This window comes from Phyllostomus hastatus, unplaced genomic scaffold, assembly GCF_019186645.2.
Source record: "Phyllostomus hastatus isolate PE091 unplaced genomic scaffold, TTU_PhHast_1.1 phas_scaffold_555, whole genome shotgun sequence".
NCBI classification, from domain to species: Eukaryota; Metazoa; Chordata; class Mammalia; order Chiroptera; family Phyllostomidae; genus Phyllostomus; species Phyllostomus hastatus.
Genome location: NW_025334036.1, coordinates 506,081 through 516,891, shown reverse-complemented (window position 1 = coordinate 516,891; position 10,811 = coordinate 506,081). Strand labels below are relative to the sequence as shown.

The 10,811-nt window shown below is 49.2% G+C and overlaps 1 protein-coding gene across 1 annotated transcript; it reads left to right on the top strand.

Annotated features, from left to right (window-relative positions):
• Positions 1 to 965: 965 nt before the first annotated feature.
• Positions 966 to 10,430, top strand: CHRNA3 (cholinergic receptor nicotinic alpha 3 subunit). The gene is made up of 6 exons (XM_045825055.1): positions 966 to 1,094; positions 2,512 to 2,651; positions 2,764 to 2,808; positions 3,949 to 4,058; positions 6,513 to 7,524; positions 9,634 to 10,430. The coding sequence occupies exons 1-6, from the start codon at positions 1,037 to 1,039 to the stop codon at positions 9,760 to 9,762; spliced, it is 1,494 nt and encodes a 497-aa protein (XP_045681011.1). The 5' UTR covers positions 966 to 1,036; the 3' UTR covers positions 9,763 to 10,430.
• The last annotated feature ends 381 nt before the right edge of the window (positions 10,431 to 10,811 follow it).

The following is a 10,811-nucleotide window of genomic DNA, read 5'->3' as shown; positions in this document are numbered from 1 at the left end:
CTTTTGTCCAGTGCCTGATGCACAATATGCACTCAAAATACTTATGGATTGGAGGACAACTTTTTAAAAATTATACAGTTTTATACAAAAATTCTCCTCTTGGCCAGAAAAATACATTTTAGTCAGAACATACGAAATCCACACCCAAATAACTCCCTCGTGCTGCTCCCCATGGTCCTGGCTCCCTCCACACCCGGCCCCTGGCACCCTCTCATCCTTCTCTGTCACTGTAGTTGAGTCTATTCAAGAGCCATTTAAAGCCCCAGCCAGGTAGCTGGTCGGTTAGAGCGTGGTCCCCACAGACCAAGGTTGTGGATTCCAATCTGGTCAGGGCACATGCAAGAAGCGACCAATGAATGCATAAATAAGCAGAACAGCACATTGATGTTTGTCTCTCCCCTTCTCTTTCTCTAAAAATTAATTTTTTAAAAAAACCTATTTCCTCACGGAACCGCAACAATTACCAGTTCCTGATGGATATTGCCTGAGCTGGCTCCAATTTCCTCCTCCCCCACTCTCAAAAAGCAAATACCATGATCGCGCCTACAATATTTAACAATTACTTCATCGCGTCCAAATCATGAGGTCTCGTCCTGAAGTGTGTTAGAGGCTCTCAGGTGGACCAGCGACCAGAGGCGGGAACACACGCGGGACGCGCCAGAACAGACTCCGAGGTGGCGCCGCCCTCCGGCGCCCCCGGCAGCCCTCAGGACTCGCGGGGCGGAGCCGTGCCCTGGCCCCACCCCCCACCTCCCACCCGTCCCGCCCCTTACACGCAGCCCTCCTCTGATTGGGCGGCGCGGGCACACCCTGACACTAGACCCAGCACAGTGCCCCCCACCCCAGAGCCCGCGCGGACGCCCGAGCGCACTGGGTGCTCGGTCCACGGGAGGCCAGGAAGAACCCCAACCCCGCCCTACCCACCCTGTTTGGCTCAAGTAGCCGCTGAACGGGGAGCCCACCGGCCGAGTCTGCCTCCATCACCCCGTGTCCGCTCCCCATCTCTCGGAGACTCCGAGAAGCCCACCTAACGGCCATGGGCACACCCTCACACCGGGTGCACCCACTTCTGGGGCTGCTGCTGCTGATACCAGGTATGCGCAAGGGGGGAGACCGAGAGGCTGAGTCCCGAGAGGGGACGCGGGGTCCGAGGGGCCAGAGCGCGACCCCTCCGCGCACCGCCTCCTGAGGCCTCTGCTCCGAGGACAGTCCGTAGACGCACGCCTGGGGCGTCGGCTCCATTGTCTGCCTCCCAAGTGGGGAAACTGATGCCAGAGAGGTAAAGACTTGAAGACCCCCTGGGAAAAGAGGGCAATCGTTTTGGGCTGCGGGGCCAAGCGTGTGCGCCAGCCTGCCCTACAGTTGTCTCTCCACGCTCCACAACGGGCGAGCCGCCCCCTCCTCGGCCGGGTTAGGGAGAAGGGGCTCTGACCTGTCATCAGGAGTCACTGCCCTGGGAGGGCTGGTTGTGTCAAGCGGTGAGGGTTTGGCAGGGTTACAGGGGGACCTGCTGGGAGAAGCCACGTGGCTGTGCGCTTTGATCTGCCTCCTGGGTGCTGACACCCCCACTACTGAGAGAGCCTTGCATTCCCTGCAGCTCCTGCCTGTGGCCCCTTTTTTTATTTTGGGGAGCGGGAAGGGAGCAAGCACATCCCATTTTAAGACCTGAGGAAGTTGGGACTTCACCAGAGACTCCCCTCACCCCCTCCCAAGATTGCAAGTGGGAATCAGCAGATAGCTGACTCAAGATGCCTGGGGTGGAAAGGGGTCTCCACCCCAGAGAGATTAGGGCGCCTGATAAGGATCTGAAGAGCATCAGGAGGAACCCCGGGTCACACTCTGAGATTGATGGAGCCGGGTAGGCACCCAGCTTCCAAGAGGGTGGGCAGCCACACCCTGGCAGGGTCCTGGGTGGGATGAAGGAAAGCCCCAGGCCTGGTTGCAGTCTCCTATTTGGAGACTGGGAGGCAAAACACCTGTCCTGGGGGTGGCCCTGGGTGGCCCTGGGTGGCCCCGCCCCTGGAGTGGATTGGTCATCTGCATCATGGAGGCAGCGAATGGCTGTGCCTGTGTAGGCTACATGCCTGCCCACTGTAACAGTGAAGACAGGAGAGTTCCTCAGTCCGCACCTTATGCTAGCATGGGGCTGAGCCCTCGCTCATGACATCCCTGGGATGTGGGCACGTTTATAGTCATTGTTTTTACAGATAAAGAAGCTGAATTTCAAAGAGGCTAAGACACTTGCCTAGCTAAGCTCACACGGGATTTGCACCAGATCGCTCCAAATGCCGAGCCAGGCTTGTCCCCAGTGTGCTTCTCACTGAGTGTGTGTGACCTGATGGGATCCCTGTCCCGCCTGGGCCTCAGTCTCCCAGGCTGTAACTGGAAGGAGCGAAACCAATCGGAAAGTCTAGAGTTCCACGGAGCTCCCAGAGGGTGGAGAGGAAGCTGTATGTAGCGAGTGGGTGTCCCTGGGGAGGGGACAGGGTCTGACCAGGCTACTCTCCCCAGTGGCCAGCAGCTCCGAGGCCGAGCACCGTCTGTTTGAGCGGCTGTTTGAAGATTACAACGAGATCATCCGGCCTGTGGCCAACGTGTCTGACCCTGTCATCATCCAGTTTGAAGTGTCCATGTCTCAGCTGGTGAAAGTGGTAAGTGCCAGGGCCACAAACTGTGGCTATGGGGAATGGGGCTTCTGGAAGAGGCTTTCCTAGAGTTCAGTTTTTTTGTACTTTATGCATTTACTTCAATCTACCTCCCCAGGATGAAGTAAACCAGATCATGGAGACCAACCTGTGGCTCAAGCAAGTAAGTAACTAGGGCCTGAGCCCTGCTGCCCCCTGGTGGTGACTGCTCTATTTGCTGCCGGGAATCAAGAAGGACCCAAAGCCCAAGCTGGAGACTTCATTTCTGTGGACCCAGACTGGGGTCCACTGACCCGCTTGGGCTTGGGTCCCAAGGTTCCCCCTGGAAGGACTGCAGGGCCCAGTCCCTCTAGTCACAGAGGACAGACTGCAGCTTGGAGGGAGAAACCTTCTCCACCGTCACACAATAAAATGGGACAGACCTGAGCCTGGAGCCCTGGCCCTCAACTCTAGGGTGGGGTGTGAGACCACCTCCTCCCCTTTCTCTTACCGAAGACTCATCCTTAAGTCAGAATCAGACGCTGGAGTCATCGTTGCTAGGGTGGGGTCAGGGGCTCTGGATTTTCCTGTTCAGATTGAGGCCAAAGAAATAGTTTTCCACGTGTCCTCCCCAGGGAGTCCCTCCAAGGCCTGGACAAATGAATTACCGGCCTGATGGTGACCCTGCACCAGCTCAGCCAACTGAGTGCTCAGCTCACAAGCCTTCTTCCAGGAGGCTGGAAAGCCAGGTGGGCACAGAGCCCGCTTGGTACTGCACAGCACACAATCCCCCAGGCTGCAGCTTCATCTCTCCCCTCAGAGACTTAGGATGCAGGTCTCCCAGCCTCTGCACCCAAACCCTACTTGTGTCCCGATGAGATCATGGCTCCTTTCCCAAAACCCTTCAGAGGTCAACCCAGTCAATCTGGAGGTAGAAGAGGGCTCTGTGATTAGCACCCTGTTTGGGGGCTTGATAGGAAACATGTCTGGGGAAGCTCCTGGAGAAACGTTTCAGAGATATAAACTGCATGAGCTTCAGGCACAAACCTGGACCTGGCACTACAGGTGGCCAGACTGGTTCTCATGGGACTGATGTGGGGGCTGCCTTGCCCACAGTCACGCAGCAGTGGCCCCAGGAAAGCCAGGACTCGGGCTGCACACAGCCCTGTGCCTCCCCAACTCGCACCCACACAAGACTCCAGGCCTGTGGGGTCTGCAGCACAGAGACAGCTCCGTGGCATGCAGCAAGGGTGGGAATTCACCAAGATGGGTGGTGTCAAGAGAACAAAGCCACACTGGTTTTTCTGCTGCCTCCTCCCCCCAGATCTGGAATGACTACAAGCTGAAGTGGAACCCCGCTGACTACGACGGGGCGGAGTTTCTGCGTGTCCCCGCACAGAAGATCTGGAAGCCTGACATCGTGCTCTACAACAAGTAAGGGCGGCAGCTTCACCCTTGTGGGCGTCCCGGCCTCCTTTGGACTTTTTCCCACAGGGCTTCACTCAGTGGTTCATACCACAGGCATTTATGGAGCACCAACTGCACGCCAGCTGCTGGAGATGCAGTGGTGCACAGAACAGACACAACCCCTGGCTCCAGGGAAGACAGGCCTGAGTTATAATATCCACATGTGCAAGTGCAGACCAGAGCAACGGCCACAAGGAAGGGAAACACATGGCAGGGCGGGAGGGGAACCCTGCCCTGTGGCCCTTCCTAGGACTGACCTTCCCTGTACATCAGGTCCCAGTGGGCCCCATGAGGTGAGACCTCAGGAAGGTGGTGTTCTTCTGCGCACCTGGTGATTCTGCCCCTCCCTGCATGACCCTCTCCACCACCTCCCCACCCACTCCAGGAGCCTCTGAGGTTCCTCTTCAGCCATCTGAACCTGCACACCACGGTGCCTCTCTGTTTTACAAAGTTGACACTCCCCACACTTAGCTCTGTTATTAGGCAACATAAATTTTAACTGATATTTTATAGTATGTGCTAGTCCTTGGGTATTAGAAAACATTTTTTCACCTGTGCTTTATCTCTAGTTATAAAGTTTTAGCCATTAAGCATTTTTCAGTATAAAACTTCATATAGATTTAGTCTAATCTGATTTTAATGAAGAAAAGCATTCTGTGATTAGGTTTTTATGCTCTATTAGTACAATTAGTATTAGGAATGCAGAATCTATGTTTTTAGCTGAATCCCACTTCTGGTCACTGGCTAAATGAAGGGGGATCTTTAACCACCTCAGAGATGGTCCATATTTTATTTACTGTTTTCCAAAAAAAACAGCTTTCATGAATATGATTCTTTCATGTGATTTGTATTTGTCAGTTGGTCCCTGGAGAGTGGGGACACGAGAAACTTGGCTAGTTTGCAGAGTGTGAGCTTTCCCATCCAAAGGCCCTAAGGTAGTAGGCAGGGTGTGACAAAGTTTTGCTGACCTCAGTTAACAACATGGGCAACATTTTTAATCTCATGACTTAAGTATTACAACTGTTTTCTTCCTGGAAATCTTGGGTGAACTGCAAACTTCAGGAACTATGTTTGTAACAATACTGAGAGACACGGTGAGGTGCTTGAAATTGAACTTGGGAGAAGCAGATATCATAAGGAATTTCCTTAGAATCTGAAACTGAAAATTATAGTGAGAGAAATTCATCCAACCCCTCTCTGATAGTCAGAATTTCAGGGTTGGTCCTCTGTTGATCATTTCTCTTCATTTCAACCCTAGAAACACCTTTGACCTTCTTATGCCAAAGTTTCTCCTATGAACTTTGATTTTTCTAAAATTCAATCTCTAACAGAATCCTCAGAAAATGCTCACAATTTACCCTAAGTCCCCACAATTTCTTAACTCATTGCAGCCTTTTTAGATAATACTTTTAGGTGACTTACCTGGATAGAACATCCTTGGCTTGTTTTTCCTCCCATGAAAATCATGAAAATGCTGTTATGTCCTGGTACAAAGTGTCACTGTCAAAATCTGATGCCAGTCTAATGTTCTTGTTTTTGTAAAATTGGGTGAGTTTTGGGAAAGGGGACACTGTTAGTAAGTGTTCAGGGGCCCCAGATGCAAACCAGGACTGCTCTAGACAAACTGGGATGTACAGTCAGCTTACTTGTAAGTGGGCTGTTCTTTCCGCTTGTCTAACCAAGAGATACCTTCCCTTTGTTTTACTCTACCATGCACTTAAGAAGCCTTCTTTTATTCTAGAAGGAACAAGAAACATGGGGAGACAGTGGGGCAAGGTAGGGAAACAGAAGGTGTGAAGGAACCTCTTACACTGAGTTTGAAAGATGGATCAGCTTACATGGTTATTTTAAAGCAGCGCTAGGAGAAGTGGGGAGTGTGGTGAGTGGTAGAGATGGGGTCTGGGAACAAACCCACCTGACAGGGTTCAGTTCAAGGGGCTCCCAAGTGGTGTCACACACATGGTATGCACACGTGGGGTGCCCGATGGAGACTGAATGAGGAGGCACTGATGAGGTCCAAACCACAGGAGTAGAAGGTGGCAAATATTCCCAAAGGTCACCTGCCTTTAGGATGACAACTTTCATCCTGTTTCTTTACTTACAGGGAAAATTTTCTGGCATTTGGGGTGTCTCAATAAAAAGTATTGTATGTGGTGGGATGAACCAGCAACATCCTCAGGTGATGAGTGTGTCAGATTATGTGTGTGTGCGTGTGTGTGTGCGTGTGTGTGTAGGGGGGCAGGTCCTGGGCCTCAGTGTTTGCATTGGTACGTGGGGTGGTGAAACAGGTGACTTTTCACCACACTCAGAGCCCTCACATTCCAGTGTATGCATTGTTGCTTAGCATTTACCTGCTGGCGCGTGACAGCTGGACCAGAAACCACATTGCAATGACCATGTGCCTCCTCATTGTCTCTGCAGTGCAGTTGGGGATTTCCAGGTGGACGACAAGACCAAAGCTCTGCTCAAGTACACAGGGGAAGTGACTTGGATACCTCCAGCCATCTTCAAGAGCTCATGCAAAATCGATGTGACCTACTTCCCATTTGATTACCAGAACTGCACCATGAAGTTCGGGTCCTGGTCCTATGACAAGGCGAAAATCGACCTGGTCCTCATCGGCTCCTCCATGAACCTCAAGGACTACTGGGAGAGCGGCGAATGGGCCATCATCCGAGCCCCAGGCTACAAGCATGACATCAAGTACAACTGCTGTGAGGAGATCTACCCGGACATCACGTACTCGCTGTACATCCGGCGCCTGCCACTCTTCTACACCATCAACCTCATCATCCCCTGCCTGCTCATCTCCTTCCTCACCGTGCTCGTCTTCTACCTGCCCTCTGACTGTGGCGAGAAGGTGACTCTCTGCATCTCGGTCCTCCTTTCCTTGACCGTCTTCCTCCTGGTGATCACTGAGACCATCCCCTCCACCTCACTGGTCATCCCCCTGATTGGCGAGTATCTTCTGTTCACCATGATCTTTGTCACCTTGTCCATCGTCATCACCGTCTTCGTGCTCAATGTGCACTACAGGACCCCCACCACACACACGATGCCCACATGGGTGAAGACCATATTCTTGACCTTGCTTCCCAGGGTCATGTTCATGACCAGGCCAGCAGGCAATGAGGGTGACACACCGAGGCCAAGACCAGTCCACAGCGCTGAGCTCTCCAGCCTGAACTGCTTCAGCCGCACAGGGTCCAAGGGCTGCAAGGAAGGCCAGCCCTGCCCGGACGGTCTGTGTGGGTACTGCCACCACCGCAAGACAAAGATCTCCAACTTCACCGCCAACCTCACGAGAAGCTCCAGCACCGAATCTGTCGACGCTGTGCTCTCACTTTCTGCTCTGTCACCAGAAATCAAAGAAGCCATCCAAAGTGTCAAGTACATTGCTGAAAATATGAAAGCACAAAATGAAGCCAAAGAGGTAAGATATCACATCAGTCATTCATTCACTCAACAAGGCCACGGCATGGGGCTGGCGTAGGGAATTAGACTCTGGAGTCAACAGCCTGTGCCCAGACCAGCTCCTCCGTGACCAGTTCCATGTTGTCTCCGCTCTCTGAGTCTGTCTTCTTATCTGTCAGATGGGATGACAAAGCTCATGAGTGTATGGTGCCCTGAATTAGCCACTGGGCTGCCAGCACTCTGGGCCAGGAGAGGGAGTCAGGAGCTTATGCTAGCTTACCATTTTGCCTAAATTCATGTACCTGTTATTCATCGTTAGTTCCAAAGTTTCCAGAGAATGGCCACTGTCATTGCACCTTAAAGACTGTGACAGTTAAATGCAACAGTAGTTGTGACCCAGGTTTTTGCAGCATTGCTTGTATTCATGTGGGAGACCCAAGTGCCATCTGTCTTTACCAGACTAAACCCTGTACTTGCTGTCAGAGGGAGATTTTCCCTCGCATAATGAACATTGTTAAATACGCATTATCGTAAACTGATATTACTCATTAAGAATCCTATGTCAGGCACATCTGTTCATTTAATCCTTATAACATCCCTATGTGGTAGGTACCATTCTTGTGCCCATTTTATAGATGAGGAAACTGAGGCTAAGAAAGGTCACATAACTTACCCAGAACTCATGACTAACAAGGAGTGGAGCTGGGATTGTGATCAGTCTGTCTCCAATCCTCTGCTTCCCCATCCCCTCTCCCAGGCCTGAAGATGTTCACCCAGCAAAGACTGGGAGGAAATCGCAGGGCCTACTGTGTACTGGAAGCACTTACAAACCAGAATCTGAGGAATTCAAATATATTACCTTGTGGCAAATACAGTGTCATTCCAATTTTACTTGTGACTTCTTAGTATCATCAAGGGGACATGTTTATCCCAGCTCATCATGGTGAAACCCATCCTGTCTCCCAGCCCCATTTTGGTCACTTAATTAAATTACTGCATCCATGGTACCTCTTTGTCATGCAATTATTTCTTTCAAATCAGTTGATTCATGGGTTCTCTCTTCTCAATTCAATTACGGTTCCACTGCTGTCCAAGTTGTCTGGGAGGACAATGAATGTATAGTCCCCTTCTCATTTCCAGCATCAGTCGAAGACTTATTGTACACAATAAGCCCTGCTCTTTCTTCTGTCTTTTACTTTGCTATCAGCAACTATTCCTCATTTTCAGCCTGTTCTATAACCTTACAGAACCCCATAATATGGACTGGTAGCCTGGTTATTTTGGGCATTGCCAGGGTAGGGGGGGCAGAGGGACAGAGGGAGAATAATTATGGAATTGCCCTGATACACTGATCTCATTTTTGGCTGTTGAAAGGAAATTATATCTAAAACTGGGTAAGAACTCATACTTTGAAACAATGGTAAATGATGCTGGATAGTATTCGCTATTCCAACAAAGGTCCAGGATCCTCCACAGAGGTGGAAGGCAACTAACTGACTTTACTAACTATAAATTGGAATTCAGCCCTGATGGGTGTAGCTCAATCGATTGAGCACCAGCTTGTAAAGTGAAAGGTCTCCGGTTCGATTCCCAGCCAGGGCACATACCTAGGTTGTGGGCCAGGTCCCCAGTTGGGGGCATGGTTGGGGGCATGGTTGGGGGCATGCGAGAGGCAACCAACCTATGTTTCTATTACACATTGATGTTTCTCTCCCTCTCTTTCTCCCTTCCTTCACGTCTCTCTAAAAATAAATAAATAAAATAATTTTAAAAAATTGGAATTCTAGTTAGAAAAAATAGGTTCCATACATATTAAGAAATTTCTGATTTAAAGCAACACAAGGAGGAAGAGGGTTGAAGGGGACTAAATGGTAATGGAAAAATACAATAAATATTTAATTAAAAAATAAAGCTACATGACAAGTAGTTTTATTTCTCTAGTGCCTAAAGAGAGATGGGAATGGCACATTTCCTCAGACTACATTGATGGGAAGAACAGTTCCTTGCATTTCAGTGGGAACAGCTGCAATGTATTTATTAAACATTCAGGAGTGAAAATGCATTCACGCTGTCTTCTCCTTCCTGCTTTGTTTTTTCCTCTTTCGTGATTTTTGTTCTCATTTTTCAGATTCAAGACGACTGGAAATATGTAGCCATGGTGATCGACCGTATTTTCCTGTGGGTGTTCATCCTGGTCTGCATTTTAGGGACAGCCGGGCTGTTTCTACAGCCCTTGATGGCCAGGGACGACGCCTAAGCACTGACCCTGGGGCACACTGGGTGGGAGCTCTTTGTCTTTAAATTGCAGTGAAACACACTTAACCTGAAATTTACCATCTGAGGCATTTTTACTTTCACAGTTCAGTGACATTTTCATTACTGTGCAACCATCATCGCTACCCATTCCCATAACTCTTTGCATCTTGTAAAACTGAAACTATATACCCATTAAACAATAACTCCTTATTTCCCCTCCCCCAGCCTCTGGAAACCACCATTCTACTTTCTGTCTCTGAGTTTGACTAATAGATATTTCATACATGTGGAATCATATAGTATTTTTCTTCTTGTGACTGGCTTGTTTCACTTAGCATAATATCCTTAGGGTGCATCCACGTTGTAGCATAATGCAGGATTTCCTTCCTTTTTAAGACTTAATTGTATTCCATTGTCTGTAGAGACACATTTTTCTATTCGTTTATCTACCGATGGATACTTGAGTTGTTCCCCTCCTATTGTGGATAATCTGCTGTGAACATGGGTGTACAAATATCTCTTTAAGATCCTGCTTTCACTTCTTCTGGGTGTATGATGATGCTATCTTTAACTTCTCGAGGATACTATTTCCACCATGGCTGTAGCATTTCACATTCCCACCAACAGTGCACAACAGTTCCATTTTCTTCACATCCTTGCAAACACTTTTCTGGGTTTTTTTGATAGTAGCCATCCTGATGGGGGTGAGGTGGTATCTCATTGTACTTTTAATTTGTATTCCCCTAACTAGTAATGTTGAGCATCTTTTCATGTGCTTATTGGCAATTCATAGATCTTCTTTGGAGAAATGTCTGTTTTAGTCCTTTGCTCATTTTTTAATCAGGTTGTTTGTTTGTTTGTTTGTTTGTTTTTTCTGTTGTTACATTTGAGGTCCATATATATTCTATATATTAATCCCTTATTAGATATGTGATTTGCAAGTGTTTTCTTCCATTCTGTGGGTTACCTCCTTACTCTGTTGATAAGATTCATCTCTGGTTATGATCATCTTGAAAAAATCTGGCTCATTGGTAGCAGTTTGAATCAAGA